General features: G+C 50.6%; 1 protein-coding gene across 1 annotated transcript in view; it reads right to left on the bottom strand.

The window, feature by feature from the left end:
• Nucleotides 1-16,232, bottom strand: part of ercc1 (excision repair cross-complementation group 1) — a 22,918-nt gene extending 6,686 nt beyond the window's left edge. The window contains 8 exon segments of the mRNA XM_078423056.1: nucleotides 579-678; nucleotides 1,066-1,142; nucleotides 1,722-1,744; nucleotides 1,747-1,820; nucleotides 3,691-3,748; nucleotides 3,751-3,793; nucleotides 4,756-4,849; nucleotides 16,194-16,232. Of these exon segments, the coding sequence (XP_078279182.1) occupies nucleotides 579-678; nucleotides 1,066-1,142; nucleotides 1,722-1,744; nucleotides 1,747-1,820; nucleotides 3,691-3,748; nucleotides 3,751-3,793; nucleotides 4,756-4,809 (429 nt within the window). The 5' untranslated portion in view covers nucleotides 4,810-4,849; nucleotides 16,194-16,232.
• Between the last annotated feature and the right edge of the window lie 3,430 nt (nucleotides 16,233-19,662).

Raw genomic sequence — 19,662 nt, forward strand, 5'->3', positions numbered from 1 at the left:
GAGGGGAATGAGATGATCGAACAGAACTGAACAGAAAACAGGCCCTTCGGCCCACAGAGTCTGTGCTAAACTCAACACCAAGTTAAACATCTCCTGAGAGAATGGGGAAGAGAGAGGGGGAGGGAGGGAGGAAGGGAGGGAAGGAGGGAGGGATGGAGGGAGGGAGGGAGGGAGGGAGGGGAGGGAGGGAGGGAGGGAGGGAGGGAGGGAGGGAGGGAGGAGGGAGGGAGGGAGGGAGGGAGGGAGGGGAGGGAGGGAGGGAGGGAGGGAGGGAGGGAGGGAGGGAGGGAGGGAGGGAGGGAGGGAGGGAGGGAGGGAGGGAGGAGGGAGGGAGGGAGGGAGGGGGAGAGGGATGGAGCAGGAGGGGAGGGAGGGAGGGAGGCAGGGAGGGAGGGGAGGGAGGGAGGGAGGGAGGGAGGGAGGGAGGGAGGGAGGGAGGGAGGGAGGGAGGGAGGGAGGGAGGGAGGGAGGGAGGGAGGGAGGGAGGGAGGGAGGGAGGGAGATGGAGCAAGGGAGGGAGGGGGAGAGAGAAAGTATACACAGTGCAGTGACAATAATTAATCGAAAATAAAAATGACCTTCGATATGTAATCCTGCTCCACTTTCTCTTTCAATATATCAGCCGGCTTATTCTCGTACATTTTGTAGGTTTCGAGGTATCGGGCTGTTTCTTCAAAGCTGCAATGGAATAGAGAGGGTGTGTGTGACAGGATGGTGCGGATGGAGGGAGGGAGGGAGGGAGGAACAGAGATAGAGAGGGGGAGCAGGGAGAGAGGGAGATAGAGAGAGGAGGGAGGGGGTGAGGGAGGGGGAGAGAGAGGGGAGGAGAGTGGGAGGGAGGGTAGGAGGGAGGGAGAGAGGGGAGATAGAGAGAGGAGGGAGGGGGTGAGGGAGGGGGAGAGAGGGGGAGGAGAGTGGGAGGGGGGGGGTAGGAGGGAGGGAGAGAGGGAGATAGAGAGAGGAGGGAGGGGGTGAGGGAGGGGGAGAGAGGGGGAGGAGAGTGGAGGGGGGTAGGAGGGAGGGAGAGAGGGAGTGGGAGGGGGGGGAGGAGAAAGGAAAATGTACCTCCATGCTAGAATCAATGTACAATCTGCTAGGATACAAATTCGAGCCAAATCTTTGAGGACGTCATGAGGGTTTTTCTGCAGAAATCAACATTGGAAGGATTGGATGTCCATTTAAATCGAATCATTTACACACTCTCTCCCCCTCCCCTCTTCTCTCCCCAGCTCTCTCTCTCTCCCCCCTAACTCTCTCCCCATCTCTCTCTCTCTCCCCCTAACTCTCCCCCCCTAAAACTCTATCCCCCAACTCTCTCCCTCTCCCTCTCTGCCTGTAACTCTCCCTCTCTCCCCCCCTCCGTCTCTCCACTCGATCCCCTCTCTGCCCCCCTCCGTCTCTCCACTCGATCCCCTCTCTGCCCCCCTCTCCCCCCCTCCGTCTCTCCACTCGATCCCCTCTCTGCCCCCCCTCTCTCCCCCCCTCCGTCTCTCCACTCGATCCTTCTCTGCCCCCCTCTCCCCCCTCCATCTCTCCACTCGATCCCCTCTCTGCCCCCCTCTCTCCCCCCTCCATCTCTCCACTCGATCCCCTCTCTGCCCCCCTCTCTCCCCCCTCTCCCCTATCCCTCTCCCTCTCTACTTTCCAAAACTTTATCAAACTTTCTCACACACCCATTCCCTCCCTCTCTCCTCCCTTTCTCTCTCCTCCCTCCCTCTCACCGTATCCACTTGAACCAGAAGTATCGTAGAGCAAAGTCTTTTCCCAGATTTCCAAGGCGTTGATGAACGTAATCAGGGTGTAAACAATGATATCGGAGACTGTGGGGAAAGAAGGGAGCGAGAGAGGGAGAGAGAGGGGGAAAGAGGGAGAGATGGAGAGAGAAGGGGAGAGAGAAGGGGGAGAGAGAGAGGGAGAGAGAGGGGGGGGAGAGTGGGAGAGAGAGGGGGGAGAGAGGGAGAGTTTAGTTTATTGTCACTGTACTCACTGTACTGAGGTTTTTTTTGTTGAGTGCCATCCAGGCAGATTACAATTGAGGGTGTCCAGAGTACAGATGCAGGATAAGGGGAGACATGGGGGAGTGAGAGGGGGAGGTGAGAGTGGAGGAGAGAGAGCAGACAGAGCGAGGGGGAGAAAGAGGGTGGGGAAGGGATGAGGGGTGGAGGGAGAGAGGGAGAGAGAGGGGGAGAGAGAGGGGAAGAGAGAAGGGGAGAGAGAGGGAGAGTGGTGCAAGAGGAGGGGAGAGATAGGGGAGAGAGGGGACAGAGAGGGGGGAGAGAGAGAGGGGAAGAGAGAGAGGGGAGAGAGAGGGAGAGAGAGGGGAGGAGAGAGAGGGGAGAAGAGAGGGAGAGAGAGAGGGGAGAGAGGGGGAGGAGAGAGAGGGGAGAGAGGGGGAGAGAGAGATGGGGAGAGAGAGATGGGGAGAGAGAGGGTGAGTGAAAGGGGGGGCAAGAGAGGGAAAGAGAAAGGGGAGGGAGAGAGGGGAGGAGAGGGGGAGAGGAGAGAGGGAAGAGAGAGGAGGGGAGAAGGGGGGAGAGAGAGGGGGGGGAGAGAGAGGGGTGAGAGGGGGAGAAGGAGAGGAGTGAGAGAGAGGAGAGTTTAGTTTATTATCACGTGTACTGAGGTACAGTGAAAAGCTTTTTTGTTGAGTTGCTATCCAGTCAGCGGAATAAGAATACATGATTACAATCGAGCTGTTCACAGAGTACAGATGCAGGATAAGGGGAAGAGAGGAGGGAGGAGAGAATGGAGAGAGAGGGGGATGAGAGGGTGGGAGAGTGGGAGGAGAGAGGGAGGGGAGAGAGGGAGGGGGGAGAGAGGGAGGGGGGAGGGAGGGGAGAGAGGGGAGAGGGGGCTAGAGGGGGGAGAGATTGGGGGAGAGGGGAGAGAGGGGGTCAGAGAGCGGGGAGAGAGAGAGGAGAGAGGAGTGGAGAGAGAGGGGGTGAGAGGAGGGGCAAGAGGGGGAGAGAGAGGGGGGGAGAGAAGAGGGGAGAGAGGGGGAGAGTAGGGGGGAGAGTAGGGGGGAGAGTAGGGGGGGAGGGGGGGAGAGAAAGGGGAGAGAGGGGGGGGAGAGAGGGAGGGGAGAGAGGGAAGGGGAGAGAGGGAAGGGGAGAGAGGAGGGGAGAGAGGAGGGAGAGAGGGAAGGGAGAGAGGGAAGGGGAGGAGAGAGAGGGAGGGGAGAGAGGGAAGGGGGAGAGGGGGAGAGTGACAGGGGAGAGGGAGAGAGAGGGGAGAGGGGAGGGAGAGGGGGAGAGAGAGGGGGAGAGAGAGAAGGGGAGAGGGAGGGGGGGAGAGGAGAGGGGAGAGAGGGGGAAAAGCGAGGGGGGGAGAGAGGGGGAGGTAGGAGAGAGGGGAGAGAGGGCGGAGAGAGGGGGTGAGAGGGGGGGAGAGAGAGGAGGAGAGAGAGAGAAGGGTGAGAGAGAGGGGTGAGGGGAGGGGGGAGAGAGAGGGGAGAGAGTAAAGAGGGGGAGAGAGAAAGAGAGAGGGGAAGAGAGGGAGTGAGAGAGAGAGGGGGATGAGAGGGGACGAGGGAGAGAGGGGACGAGGGAGAGAGAGGGGGGGAGAGAGAGAGGGAGGGAGAGAGGGGAAATATAAGGAGGGGGGGAATATAGGGGGGAGGGGGGGAAAATATAGGGGAAAGAGAGGGGGAGAAAGAGAAGGGGTGAGAAAGGAGGGGGAAAGAGACAATACCTGAGGTACAGAGCCACAGTAGTCTGGCCCAAGACATAATCTGCTTTCACCTCTCCAATTCCCATGGCACATTCCTAATGAACTTTAGCACAGGGTTCCCCCTCTGTGGAGGGGCAGATGGGAGGGAGGGAAGGAGGGAAAGAAGGGGAAAAAGAGAGGGGAAAGAAGGGGGAAAAAGAGAGAGAGAGAGAGAAAAGAGAGAGAGAGAGAGAGAGAGGGAGAGAGGAGAGAGAGAGGAGAGAGAGAGGAGAGAGAGAGGAGAGAGAGAGTGAGAGAGAGAGAGAGAGAGAGAGAGAGGAGATGAGAGGGAGAGAGAGAGAGAGAGAGAGAGAGAGAGAGAGAGAGAGAGCAGAGAGAGAGAGAGAGAGAGAGAGAGAGAGAGAGAGAGAGAGAGAGAGAGAGAGAGAGAGAGAGAGAGAAAGAAAAAAATGGGGGCAGGAGGAATGTGAGTGGTGAAAGTTTGAGGAAGTTTTGGAAAGTTTGAGAGGAGAGGGAGGGAGGGACAGAGACAGCGAGAGTTTAGAGATACAGAATCCCTTCGGCCCCACCAAGTTTCTCCCTCCCTAACACTCCGTCTCTAACCCTCTCCCCCTCCCTCCCTCTCTCCCTCTCTTTCAAACTTTCTCACGCACTCAGTCCCTCCCTCCCTCTTTCCCTCCCTTTCCCCCTCCAATTCCCCCTCCCTCTCGCTCAACCTTTCCAAAACTTTCTCAAACTTTCTCGCTCATTCCTTCCCTCCCTCCCTCCCTCCCTCCCACTCTCTCTCTCCCTCCCTCTCTCTAACTTTCCAAAACATTCTCAAACTTTTGCACCCTTTCCTTCTCTCCCTCCCTCCCTCTCACCCTCCCTCCCACCTCTCTCCCTCCCTCTCTCTCAAACTTTCCAAAACTTTCTCAAACTTTCTCACACATTCCCTCTCTCCCTCCCTCTCTCCCTCTCCTCTCAAACTTTCCAAATCTTTTTCAAACTTATTCACACACTCATTCTCTCCCTTCCTCCCTCTCTCCCCTCCCTCTCCTCTCAAACCTTCTCACATATATTCCCTCTCTCCCTCCCTCTCCCTACCTGCCGCGGACAGACAACAATGCTTCCTTGCTTTCCCGCTGCTCTCCGCACCATGTCCAGACTCTGACCTCTCCCCTCACTCTCTCCAGGGGGCCTGGGGAGAGAGTGGTCGTTGGCAGGAGGTGTCCCCTCCATCCCCAAAGCCCCCTCCTCTACTCCTCCCCCTCTCTGCCTCTGGGGAGAGAGGGAGAGGAAGAGAGGGGAAGATAAAGGGAGAGGGATAAAGGGGAAGGAGAAAGGGAGAGGGAGAAAGAGAGAGGGAGAAAGGGAGAGGGGGTGAGAGAGGGAGAGAGGGGAGGGAGAAAGGGAGAGGGGAGAGGAAGGGAGAGAGGTGGAGAGGTGGAGGGGGAGGGAGAAGGAGAGGGAGAGAGAGGGAGAGAGATGGAGAGGGAGGGTTAGAGGGAGAGGGAGAGAGAGGCTTCATGAGATCATGGAATCATCAGTTTAAGCATCATTGTGAGTTGAATCTCAGTGTATCAGAGTAACTATATAGTAAACAAGGAGTGTTTTATATCCGTTTAACCATCATTATCTTTCGATGTAACCCAGTGTAACAGAGTAACTATGTAGTAAACTATGAGTGACGTCGAAGCAACTGCAGATGCTGGTTTAAACCAAAGACAGACACAAAGTGCTGGAGTAACTCAGCAGGACAGGCAGCATCTCTGGAAAGAAGGAATGGAGGATGTTTCGGTTCAAAGACCCTTCTTCAGGGTCTGAGGAAGGGTCTTGACCTGAAACGTCACCCATTCCTTCTCTCGGGAGATGCCTGTCCCACTGAGTTACTCGTAAATTATGAGTGTTTTATACCAGTTTAACCATCATTATCTGTGTGTGTTTAATCCGTCAGTGTAACAGACTAACTAACATAGCACAAAAAGTAAGGAAATTTGTGTTTGGTAGATTATTTCTTTGTTGTAACAATGCTTCTTGGCAATAAATCTTATACCGTTGGAAAGCCTGTTTATTTCCCTTTTAAATGGTGCCACATTTGTAAGGAACATGCATTTGTGGGATGAGCAGCAGAGCTGAGTATGTGGGTTGCGCCCATGAAAAATCTGCCAAATCTTCTCTGCCAATGCCAAACAGCTTATTCTGCCATTGACTCTTGTTCGGTGTTGTTTGGTGGATTGGATGATTGAAGTCTGAAGAAATAAGACATATTGGCAATTTAACAATTTATTCATTTAATAAACAGGAGCCTCAGTAGCGTGTGGAAGAACCATACACAGCCACAACAGCCTGGCACCTCCTCCTCATGCTGGTCACCAGCCTGGTCACACACTGTTGTGGGATGGCATCCCATTCTTCAACCAGCATTTGTTGCAAGTCAGCCAACGTGGTTGTGTTGGTCACTCTGGCACGAACAGCACGCCCAAGCTGATCCCACAAGTGTTCAATGGGGTTGAGGTCAGGACTGCTGGCAGGCCATTCCATCCTCTCCACTCCCAAATTCTGGAGGTAGTCTCTGAGAAACCCTGCTCTGTGGGGGCGAGCATTGTCATCTTGGAGGATAGAGTTCGGTCCCAGACTGTGGAGATATGGGATTGCCACTGGTTGCAGAATCTCATCTCCATATCTCTGTGCATTGAAATTGCCTCCAATGATGACAAGCCTCGTTTTTCCAGTGAGGGAGATGCCGCCCCACACCATCACACTGCCTCCACCAAAAGATGTTACTCTATCGGTGCAGCAATCAGCATAGCGTTCTCCGCGTCTTCTCCACACTTTGTGGGATGAGCAGCAGAGCTGAGTATATGGGTTGCGCCCATGAAAAATTTGCCAAATCTTCTCTGCCAATGCCAAACAGCTTATTCTGCTGTTGCTATTGACTCTTGTTTTGAGCTTCTGGTACCCCCAGGTGCTGACAATCAGGTGCCTGATTGGCAGCATCTGTGAGCATGGACCCGGCTACAGTGGTCAGTAGGTGTCCGCTCCAAGAATCGGCATGCCACGTTTGACTGATCTGGATTGGGCCCGTGCGATAGGGCAACTTCAAGCTGGTGTTCCGCAAAACCAAGTTGCGGCATTATTTGGAGTGAGCCCTAGTACCATCTCCAAAGTGAAGGCCAAGTTCCATATAACGGGGGATGTCAGAGACAGGCCGCGAAGTGGGCGTCCCAAGAAGACGACACCCGAAGAAGACCGTTTCCTCACCCTGTCAGCACTTAGGAACCGTAGGCTGTCTTCTACAGATTTGCAGTCAAGGTTTGCAGGACGATATGGCCGACGGCTCTCTGCCCAGACAATTCGGAACAGACTGCACGCAGCCGATCTCCGGTCTCATAGGGCTGCCAGGAGGCCTGCCATGACTGCCCTTCACCGTCAGGCCCGTTTGCGCTGGTGTCGGCAACACGTGCACTGGAACCTGAACATGTGGAGGAACGTTATGTTCAGCGATGAGTCCAGATTCTGCCTACGGCAGTTGGATCATAGGGTCAAAGTGTGGAGAAGACGCGGAGAACGCTATGCTGATTGCTGCACCGATAGAGTAACATCTTTTGGTGGAGGCAGTGTGATGGTGTGGGGCGGCATCTCCCTCACTGGAAAAACGAGGCTTGTCATCATTGGAGGCAATTTCAATGCACAGAGATATGGAGATGAGATTCTGCAACCAGTGGCAATCCCATATCTCCACAGTCTGGGACCGAACTCTATCCTCCAAGATGACAATGCTCGCCCCCACAGAGCAGGGTTTCTCAGAGACTACCTCCAGAATTTGGGAGTGGAGAGGATGGAATGGCCTGCCAGCAGTCCTGACCTCAACCCCATTGAACACTTGTGGGATCAGCTTGGGCGTGCTGTTCGTGCCAGAGTGACCAACACAACCACGTTGGCTGACTTGCAACAAATGCTGGTTGAAGAATGGGATGCCATCCCACAACAGTGTGTGACCAGGCTGGTGACCAGCATGAGGAGGAGGTGCCAGGCTGTTGTGGCTGTGTATGGTTCTTCCACACGCTACTGAGGCTCCTGTTTATTAAATGAATAAATTGTTAAATTGCCAATATGTCTTATTTCTTCAGACTTCAATCATCCAATCTACCAAACAACACCGAACAAGAGTCAATGGCAGAATAAGCTGTTTGGCATTGGCAGAGAAGATTTGGCAGATTTTTCATGGGCGCAACCCACATACTCAGCTCTGCTGCTCATCCCACAAATGCATGTTCCTTACAAATGTGGCACCATTTAAAAGGGAAATAAACAGGCTTTCCAACGGAATAAGATTTATTGCCAAGAAGCATTGTTACAACAAAGAAATAATCTACCAAACACAAATTTCCTTACTTTTTGTGCTATGTTTATATAATAATAATAATAATAATGCATTACATTTATATAGCGCTTTTCAAACACTCAAAGACGCTTTACAGGGATTTCTAGAACATAGAGAAGTGAATAAATAGATAAATAAGTAAATGAACAGAGAAAGGAGACAGAAGGTGAGGTGACCTTCAGTGGTTGAAGGCAGTACTGAACAGGTGAGACTTCAGTGATGTTTTGAATGTGGTGAGTGAGGAGGAGTCTCTGACGGTTTGGGGTAGTGAGTTCCATAGGGTGGGAGCAGCGATAGTCAACTAGGAGTGTTTTATACCAGTTTAACCATCATTATCATTGATTAATGTGATCATTGATGATGATTCACCTCCTCCCCTCACCATTCTCTCAGTGATCTGTTTGATCAGTAAACTGTGTATAAACTCTGTGTGATTCTCCACCATTAACTCTGTGATCATTGATGATAATCTCACCTCCTCCACATTGTTTATGGGTGGTGTAGTAATCTATGAGTGTGTGTCTGTGCTTTTTCATGGTGCAGCCATTATCATTGATGATCTCACCTCCAGCCCTCAGTGTAACTGTGTGTAACTTTGGGTGTAACTCAGTGAGTGTTTTATACCCGTTTATCCAGGCTCAGTGTGACCATTGATGAACTCACCTCCTCCCCCACCATCAAAGGTATTTATTTCACAAAATGCTGGAGTAACTCAGCATGTCAGGCAGCATCTCAGGAGAGAAGGAATGGGTGATGTTTCGGGTCGGTCTCGACCCGAAACGTCACCCATTCCTTCTCTCCTGACCGACCCGAAATGTCACCCATTCCTTCTCTCTTGAGATGCTGCCTGGCCTGCTGAGTTACTCCAGCATTTTGTGAAATAAATACCTTCGGTTTGTACCAGCATCTGCAGTTAATTTCTTACACTACCTGTTCCTCCCCACCATGATCTCAGTGTATCTGTAAACTATCTCTCTGTGATCTGAGTGTTTTATACACAGTGTAAGTGTGTGACCATTGATGATAAACTCACCTCCCCCCCTCATCGTGATCTCAGTGTAACTGTGTTTAATCGAGTAAACTATGAGTGTTTTATAGAGTGTGTGTGACCATTGATGATAAACTCACATCCTCATTAACCATCTGGAAGTGTTTTATAGTGATTATCTAATAAACTATGTGTTTTATACAGTGTAAGTGTGTGATGATCCCCATTATCTCAGTGTATCTCAGCGTGCAGATATTACACAGTGTAACTCTCTCTGCGATGACCATTGATGATGGGAGCGTAATAATCTTTGTGTGATCTATCAGTGATCACCTCGCCTCTGTAACTCAGTGATGACCTCCCCATTCTCTCAGTGTGATGTGTGTGATCATTGATGGAGTAGAGTATCTCTGTGTGTATCTGTGAGTGTTTTATCCATCAGTGATGATGATCTCACCATCCCTCACCATGATCTCAGTGTAAGTGTGCGAGTGATTTATACCAGTTTACCCATCATTATCGGTGATGTTGAACTCCCCTCCTCCCCATCATGGTACCACTGTGTGTGTCTCTGTGATGATCTGCGTGTATCTGTCAGTGATTTATACACAGTTTAATGATGATGAACTCACATCCTCCACATTATCTACGTATGTGTATTTGTGAGTGGTTATTGATGTGTTTTATACAGTTTATCCATCATTAACACATTACTGATGAACTCACCTCCTCCCCTCTCCATTATCTCAGTGTGATGTGTGTGGTCATTGATATAGCAGCGTATCTCTGTGTAGCTGTGGGTGATTTATATCAGTGTCACTGTGATTATATAACACTATGATGATGAACTTCCCCTCCCCATTCTCTCTGTTAAATCTGTGTGATCATTGATGTAGCAATTATCTCTGTGTGTATCTGTGTTTTATCCACCATTATGTTATGATGAACTCACCTCCTCCCCTCCCCATTATCTCAGTGTGATCTGTGTGATCATTGATGTAGCAGTGTAACTGTGAGTGTTTTATACACAGTTTAACCAGTATAACTGGGATGATCTGTGTGTGTCTGTGAGTGATTATATAACACAGTGTAACTCTCTCTCTCTCAGTGTAAGTGTGTGTGATCCATGAGTGATTTATCCACCATTATCTTTCTGTGTGATTTTATAACACAGTTACTTTATACATAGATACTTAGACAATAGGTGCAGGAGTAGGCCATTCGGCCCTTCGAGCCATTCAATGTGATCATGGCTGATCATCCACAATCAGTACCCCGTTCCTGCTTTCTCCCCATATCCTTTGATTCCCCTAGCCATGAGCTTTATCTAGCCCTCTTATAAATGTATCCTCATTTCGTTGGCTGCGCCTAACGGCTGCGGCTCTCTGGCAGTCTGTTGTCTTTTTTTCTTTTTTTTTGTTTGTGTCGGTGTTGGGATGGTTTTTGTTTCTGTTTTTGGCTGTGTATGTGTGGTGGGGGAGTGGAGTGTGGGGGGGTGGGGTGGGGCGGGGGGAAACCTTTCTTTTATTAGGTCTCTTCCCCGGGGCGCAGCTCGCCCGCGGGGCCTTCCATCGCCCGGCGCGGCTCGGCTGCGGGACTTAACATCGCCGGCGCGGCTCGGCCGCGGGACGTTTCAGTGCCCGGTGCGGCTCGGCCGCTGGACTTAACATCGCCCGGTGCGGCTCGGCCGCGGGACGTTTCGGTGCCCGGTGCGGCTCGGCCGCGGGACGTTTCGGTGCCCGGTGCGGCTTGGCCGCTGGACTTAACATCGCCCGGTGCGGCTCGGCCGCGGGACGTTTCGGTGCCCGGGGCGGATCGGCCGCGGGGCCTTCCATCCTCTTGCGGGGGCTGTGCGTGTCGGTTGCCTCGGTAGGGGTCGAGCTGCCTGTCCGTGGGTGCGGGGGGAAGAGAGGGGAAGTTTTGTTGCCTCCATCACAGTGAGGGGGTGTTGGAGTCACTGTGATGGATGTTTGTGTTGGGGTCGGGTGTCCTGTGTTCTTTTCTTTTTTTGCTGTGTCTTGTGACTGCTGAAATTCCATAAATTCACAACCCCATGTGTAAGACAGTTTTTCATCATCTAAATGGCCTACCCCTTTATTCTTAAACTGTGTCCCCTGGTTCTGAACTCCCCCAACATCGGGAACATGGTGAACCTCTGTCTCACCTGGAAAGACTGTTTGGGTCCTTGGATGGAGCTGAGGGGGGAAGTAAAGGGACAGTTGTTGCATCTCCTGCGGTTGCAGGGGAAAGTGCCCAGGGATGGGGTTGTTGCAAAAAGTCTATCCCCTACTCCCAATTCCTCCGTCTACGCCGCATCTAAGCCCGGGATGAGGTGTTTCACACCAGGGCATCAGAGATGTCCTCATTCTTCAGGAAACGGGGCTTCCCCTCTTCCATTATAGATAAGGCTCTCACTAGGGCCTCTTCTAACTCCCACAGCTCCGCTCTTATAACCATATAACCATATAACAACTACAGCACGGAAACAGGCCCGTTCGGCCCTTCCAGTCCACGCCGACCACTCTCCCTGACCTAGTCTCATCTACCTGCACTCAGACCATAACCCTCTAATCCCCTCTTATCCATATACCTATCCAATTTACTCTTAAATAATAAAATCGAGCCAGCCTCCACCACTTCCACCGGAAGCCCATTCCATACAGCCACCACCCTCTGAGTAAAGAAGTTACCCCTCATGTTACCCCTAAACTTTTGTCCCTCAATTCTGAAGCTATGTCCCCTTGTTGGAATCTTCCCCACTCTCAAAGGGAAAAGCCTACCCACGTCAACTCTGTCCGTCCCTCTCAAAATGTTAAAAACCTCTATCAAGTCCCCCCTCAACCTTCTACGCTCCAAAGAATAAAGACCCAACCTGTTCAACCTCTCTCTGTAGCTTAAGTGCTGAAACCCAGGCAACATTCTAGTAAATCTCCTCTGTACCCTCTCCATTTTGTCGACATCTTTCCTATAATTTGATGACCAGAACTGCACACCATACTCCAGATTCGGCCTCACCAATGCCCTGTACAATTTTAACATTACATCCCAACTTCTATACTCGATGCTCTGATTTATAAAGGCAAGCATACCAAATGCCTTCTTCACCACCCTATCCACATGAGATTCCACCTTCAGGGAACAATGCACAGTTATTCCCAGATCCCTCTGTTCCACTGCATTCCTCAATTCCCTACCATTTACCCTGTACGTCCTATTTTGATTTGTCCTACCAAAATGCAGCACCTCACACTTATCAGCATTAAACTCCATCTGCCATCTTTCAGCCCACCCTTCCAAAAGGCCCAAGTCTCTCTGTAGACTTTGAAACTCTACTTCATTACTAACTACACCACCTATCTTAGTATCATCTGCATATTTACTAATCCAATTTGCCACACCATCATCCAGATCATTAATGCAAATGACAAACAACAGTGGACCCAACACAGATCCTTGGGGCACTCCACTAGACACTGGCCTCCAACCTGACATACAATTGTCAACCATTACCCTCTGGTATCTCCCATTCAGCCATTGTTGAATCCATCTTGCAACCTCACTATTAATACCCAACGATTTAACCTTCTTAATCAACCTTCCATGTGGAACCTTGTCAAATGCCTTACTGAAGTCCATATAGACAACATCCACAGCCTTGCCCTTATCAATTTCCCTGGTAACCTCTTCAAAAAATTCAAGAAGATTAGTCAAACATGACCTTCCAGGCACAAATCCATGTTGACTGTTTCTAATCAGGCCTTGTTTGTCCAAATAATTATATATATCGTCCCTAAGTATATTTTCCATTAATTTTCCCACCACAGACATCAAACTAATAGGTCTATAATTGCTAGGTTTACTTTTAGAACCTTTTTTAAACAAAGGCACAACATGCGCAATGCGCCAATCTTCCGGCACCATCCCCGTTTCTAATGACGTTTGAAATATTTCCGTCATAGCCCCTGCTATTTCTGCACTAACTTCCCTCAATGTCCTAGGGAATATCCTATCAGGACCTGGAGACTTATCCACTTTTATATTCTTCAAAAGTGTCCGTACCTCCTCTTCTTTAATCCTCATAATTTCCCCCTCCCCCATTCGTAACAAGGACAGAATCCCCCTCGTTCTTACCTTCCACCCCATCAGCCAGCGTATCCAACAAATCATCCTCCAACATTTCCGTCACCTCCAACGGGACCCCACTACTGGCCACATATTCCCATCCCCTCCTCTTTCTGCGTTCCGCAGAGACCATTCCCTCCATAACTCCCTGGTCCACTCGTCCCTTCCTACCCAAACCACCCCATCCCCGGGCACTTTCCCCTGCAACCGCAGGAGATGCAACATCTGTCCCTTTACTTCCCCGCTCAACTCCATCCAAGGACCCAAACAGTCTTTCCAGGTGAGACAGAGGTTCACCTGCACCTCCTCCAACCTCATCTATTGTATCCGCTGCTCTAGATGTCAACTTCTTTACAGGCTCGGCGATCGTTTCGCTCAACACTTTCGCTCAGTCCACCTTAACCAACCTGATCTCCTGGGGAGCACTTCAACTCCCCTTCCCACTCCCAGTCTGACCTTTCTGTCATGGGCCTCCTCCAGTGCCATAGTGAGGCCCACCGGAACAGTACCTCATATTTCACTTAGGCAGCTTGCAGCCCAGCGGTATGAACGTTGACTTCACCAACTTTAGATAGTTCCTGTCCCTCTCTTCCTCTCCCCTTCCCAGTTCTCCCACTGTCTTCCTGTCTCCACCTATATCCTTCCTTTATCCCGCCCCCCTGACATCAGTCTGAAGAAGGGTCTCGACCAGAAACGTCACCCATTCCTTCTCTCCTGAGATGCTGCCTGGCCTGCTGAGTTACTCCAGCACTTTGTGAAATAAATACCTTCTGCAGTTATTTTCTTACACCATTCAGATAATAATCTGCCTTCCTGTTCTTGCCACCAAAGTGGATAACGTCACATTATTGATGAACTGCCCATGGTATCACCACCCTGTGATGATCTGTGTGTATCTGTGAGTGATTTATATCAGTGTCACTGTGATTATATAACACAGTGATAATGAACTCACCATCCCATTATGCCTGTGTGATGTGTGTGATCACTGATGTAGTAGAGTATGTATCTGTGAGTGTTTTATCCAGTTTATCTATAATTATTGATGAACACACCTCCTCCCCTCCCCCATCATGGTACCACCGTGTGTACCACTGTGCGATGATCTCAGTCGTGTAACAGAGTAACTGTGAGTGATTATTAATGTAGTAATGTGTGAGCGATTATTGATGTATCTAATGTTCTATAGATTCAGAATCAGTTCCCGTGGATTGGAGGGCAGTTAATGTAATCCCACTTTTTAAGAAAGGAGGGAGAGAGAAACCGGGAAATTATAGACCAGTTAGCCTGACATGAGTGGTGGGAAGATGCTGGGGTCAATTATAAAAGAAGAAATTGCGGCACATTTGGATAGCAGTAACGGATCGTTCTGAGTCAGCATGGATTTACGAAGGGGAAATCATGCTTGACTAATCTTCTGGAATTTTTTGAGGATGTAACTAGGAAAATGGACAAGGGAGAGCCAGTGGATGTAGTGTACCTGGACTTTCAGAAAGCCTTTGATAAGGTCCCACATAGGAGATTAGTGGGCAAAATTAGAGCACATGGTATTGGGGGTAGGGTACTGACATGGATAGAAAATTGGTTGGCAAACAGGAAACAAAGAGTAGGGATTAACGGGTCCCTTTCAGAATAGCAGGCAGTGACTAGTGGGTACCTCAAGGCTCGGTGCTGGGACCGCAGCTATTTACAATATACATTAATGACTTAGATGAAGGGATTAAAAGTAACATGAGCAAATTTGCAGACGACACAAAGCTGGGTGGCAGTGTGAACTTTGCGGAGGATGCTATGAGGATGCAGGGTGACTTGGACAGGTTGTGTGAGTGGGAAGGTGCATGGCAGATGCAGTTTAATGTGGATAAATGTGAGGTTATCCACTTTGGTGGTAAGAACAGGAAGGCAGATTATTATCTGAATGATGTCAAGTTAGAATATAGGGAAGTACAAAGAGATCTGGGTGTCCTTGTTCATCAGTCACTTAAAGTAAGCATGCAGATACAGCAGGCAGTGAAGAAAGCATGTTGGCCTTATGACAAGAGGAGTTGAGTATAGGAGCAAAGAGATCGTACTACAGTTGTACAGAGCCCTAGTGAGACCGCACCTGGAGTACTGTGTGCAGTTTTGGTCTCCAAATTTGAGGAAGGACATTCTTGCTATTGAGGGAGTGCAGCCTAGGTTCGCTAGGTTAATTCCCGAAATGGCGAGACTGTCATATGTTGAAAGAATGGAGCGATTTGGCTTGTATACACTGGAATTTAGAAGGATCAGAGGGGATCTCATTGAAACATATAAGATTATTAAGGGATTGGACACACTAGAGGCAAGAAACATTCCCAATGTTGGGGGAGTCCAGAACCAGGGGCCAGTTTAAGAATAAGGGGTAGGCCATTTAGAACGGAGATGAGGAAAAACTTTATCACTTAGAGAGTTGTAAATCTGTGGAATTCTCTGCCTCAGAAGGTAGTGGAGGCCAATTCTCTGGATGCTTTCATGAGAGAGCTAGATAGAGCACTTAATGATAACGGAGTCAGGGGTACGGGGAGTGGGCAGGAACAGAGAACTGATTGTGAATGATGAGCCCTGATCACATTGAATGGCGGTGCTGGCTCGAAGGGCCGATTGGCCTACTCCTGCACCTCGATTTATTCACAAAATGCTGGAGTAACTCAGCATCTCGGGAGAGAAGGAATGGGTGACGTTTCGGGTCGAGACCCTTCTTCAGACGCCACCTATTGTCTATTGCAGTAATGTGTGAGTGATTATTGATGTAGTGATGTGAGTGATTATTGATGTAGTAGAGTATGTGTGAGCGTTTATATCAGTTTATCATATTATTTGTGTGTATCTGTGTGTGATCATTGATGTAATAGAGTATCTGTGATTATTTATCCAGTTTATCACATTATTTATCACATTGTTGATGAATTTCCCTCCCAATTATATCAGTATCCGTGTGATTATATCTGTGTATCTGTGATGATATAACACTGTGTGTGATTATTTATCCACAATTTATCTAGTTTATCATATTATTGATGAACTCACCTCCTCCCCTCCGCCTGTCATGGCGGTGCCGACATCTCACTGACGTCAGCTTCCGGGGAGGGGAGGAGTAAATGACGTCATCCCAGGGGCGGGGACAACTGATGTCGCTCCAGAGAGGGGGAGAAGTCACAGACGTGATGTGAAGGGCGGGGACAAATGGCGTCTGTAGGGGGCGGGGACAGCTAATGTCGCTACAGAGAGGGGGAGGAGTCACAGACGTGATGTGAAGGGAGGGGACAAATGGCGTCTGTAGGGGGCGGGGACAATTTACGTCGCAAGAGGGGTCGCGGACACAGCGATGTTGGTAGGGGGCGTGGCCACGTTACGACGGCGGAACATGGTTACGACGTTTTGCGAGTGACGTCAATTGAGGGGCGGGTTCTGTTGACGTTCGGGCGAGGGTCGGGGCCTGGTGACGGCTCAACGGCGCTAGGAGTGGAGCGGGGGAATGACGAGATAACGTTCTTCTCCAGGGGACGGGGACGCGGTGACGTCGCTGGGGAGGGGAGCGGAGGGGGGAGGGGGAACGACGCGGTGACGTCGCTAGGGACAGGACGCGGTGACGCAGTGACTTATCCAGAAGGGGCGGTGACCACGCGGTGACGCCATTCTCTGGAGGATAGGGACGCAGTGACATCTCCACGGGGCGGAACGCATTGACGTCGCTCGAGACAGGGGAAACAACGCGGTGACGTCTCGGAGGGGGAGAAGGTGAACGCGCGGTGACGTCGATAGGGGCGGGGACTAGTGACGTGCGAGACGCACGGGACGGGGATCAGTGACGACACTAGGGGGCGGGTTCTAGTGACGTCACTGGGGCGGGGTCCAGTGACGTGTCTCGGGCAAGGATGCTGGTTTCCACCGAAGATAGAACAAGTCAAGTCAATGTTATTTGTATAGCACATTTAAACAACCCACGTTGACCAAAGTGCTGTACATCAGTTCAGGTACTAAGAACGAACATACAATGGCACACAAACATAACAGCACATACATAAACAGTTCTGGAGGAACTCAGCAGGTCAGGCGGCATCTCTGGGGAGAAGGAATGGGTGGCGTTTCGGGTCGAGACCCTTTTTCAAACTGATGGAGACAGACCTTGGAGCCCACAATGGTCCATTGTTGGTTGCGGGGAGGGTGATCACAAGAGGACACACACAAAGTGCTGGTGGCGTATCTCTAGGAGTGGGGGAAGAGAGGGAGGTAGTGAGAGTGGGGGGGAGAACAAGTGAAAGGGAGAGAGGGATTGGAGAGAGCAAGAGAGAGGGTTGGGGAGAGAGGGGGAGGGAGAGGGAGAGCGAGAGGGGGAGAGAGGCAGGGAGAGGGGGGAGAGAGAGAGGGAGGAAGAGGAGAAGGGAGAGGGAAACAAGAGATCCAAATGGTGATGTAGAGGGATGAAGAAGTAACGATGAACAGTATCATAAAATACTGGAGTAACTCAGCGGGTCAGGCAGCATTTCAGGAGAGAAGGAATGGGTGACGTTTAGGGTCAAGACCATTCAGACTGATGTCAGGGGGGCGGGACAAAGAAAGGATATAGGTGGAGACAGGAAGACAGTGGGAGAACTGGGAAGGGGGAGGGGAAGAGAGGGACAGAGGAGCTATCTAAAGTTAGAGAAGTCCGTGTTCATACCGCTCGAAGGTATTTATTCACAAAATGTTGGAGTAACTCAGCAGGTCAGGCAGCATCTCAGGAGAGAAGGAATGGGTGACGTTTCGGGTCGAGACCTTTCTTCAGACTGACGGGCTATAAGCTGCCCAAGCGAAATATGTGGTGCTGTTCCTCCATCTATTGTATCCGCTGTTCCAGATGTCAACTTCTCTACATCGGCGAGACCAAACACTGGCTCAACACTCAACACTCGTTTCGCTCAACACTCGCTCAGTCTGCCTTAACCAACCTGATCTCCCGGTGGCTGAGCACTTCAACTCCCCCTCCCACTCCCAGTCTGACCTTTCTGTCATGGGCCTCCTCCATTGTCATAGTGAGGCCCACCACAAATTGGAGGAACTGCACCTCATATTTCACTTGGCAGCTTACAGCCCAGCGGTATGAACATTGACTTCTCTAACTTTAGATAGTTCCTCTGTCCCTTTCCTCCCCTCCCTCATCCCAGATCTCCCTCTGTCTTCCTGTCTCCACCTATATCCTTCCTTTGTCCCGCCCCCCCTGACATCAGTCTGAAGAAGGGTCTCGACCCGAAACATCACCCATTCCTTCTCTCCAGCGATGCTGCCTGACCCGCTGAGTTACTCCAGCATTTTACGATACCGTGGTGTTGTTGATGGTAAGTGGGGTGTCAGGGGTTATGGGGAGAATGCCCGAGAATGGGGATAGGAGGGAGAGACATAATTGAATGGCGGAGTAGACTTGATGGGACAAATGGCATAATTCTGCTCCTATCACTTATGAACTGCAGGTACTAATTGCAAATAAAGACATAAAGTGCTGGAGTAACTCAGCGGGTCAGGCAGCATCTCTGGAGAACATGGATAAGTGATGTTTTGGGTCAGAAGTCTTCTTTGTTTTTTGTTTTAGTTTGGTTTAGAGATACAGCGGGGAAACGGGCCCTTCGGCCCACCTGGTCTGCGTGGACCATCCATCACCTGTTTACACACTAGTTTAGTTATATCACTAAACTAATCAAAACTAATCTACACTGAACTCAACTAATCTAAAACCCAAGATAGACATAAAGTGCTAGAGTAACTGGAGGCAGCATCTCTGGAGAAAAGCACTGGGTATCGTTTCTATCGGGGTGACGATACTCAACTAAACCGAGACCTAGACAATCATAGGAAGTTGGGGAAAGTGACTTGTTGTGATTTGGAAAGAGAATGGACGGCATTAATTCCTCCTCCCTCCTTCCCCCCTCTCCTCCCTCACCTCATTCCTCCCTCCCTGCCCTCATTCCCCTCCTCTCCCTTCAACCTTCCTTCTCCCTCCTCTCCATATCCCCTCATCCCCCCTCTACACTCCCCTCCTCCCGCCATCGTCTCACCTGCTCCCCTTTTCTCCCCTCCTCCTCCATCCATCTCTCATTCACCTTAACCTTCCTCTCTCATTCCCTCTCCTCCCCTCTCTTCGCTCCCTCCTCCCTCCCTCCCCTTATCCCTGCTCTCCTCCCAAGAATCTTCCTCCTTCATTTCTCCTCCCCTCCTTTCCTCGTCCACCATCTCTCCCTCCTCCTCCTCCCTCATCCACCCTTAAACCTTCCTCCCTATCTCCGGCTGCTCCCTCACCCCCACCCCTCATTCTTCCCTCGCTCATCTCCTTCTCCATCCACCTCTCCCTCTGCCCTCATTCCTTTTCCCCTCCCCTCCCTCATTTCTCCACCTCTCCACTCCCTCCTCCTCCATCCATCTATCCTTCCTCCCACTTTCAAGTCCCTGCTTCAATTACCCCCTCCGACAGCTCGTTCCACACCCACCTCCCTCTGTGTGAAGAAGTTACCCCTCAGATTCCTAT

The sequence above is a fragment of the Rhinoraja longicauda genome, chromosome 27 (genome assembly GCF_053455715.1).
Source record: "Rhinoraja longicauda isolate Sanriku21f chromosome 27, sRhiLon1.1, whole genome shotgun sequence".
In the NCBI taxonomy this organism is placed as follows: domain Eukaryota; kingdom Metazoa; phylum Chordata; class Chondrichthyes; order Rajiformes; family Arhynchobatidae; genus Rhinoraja; species Rhinoraja longicauda.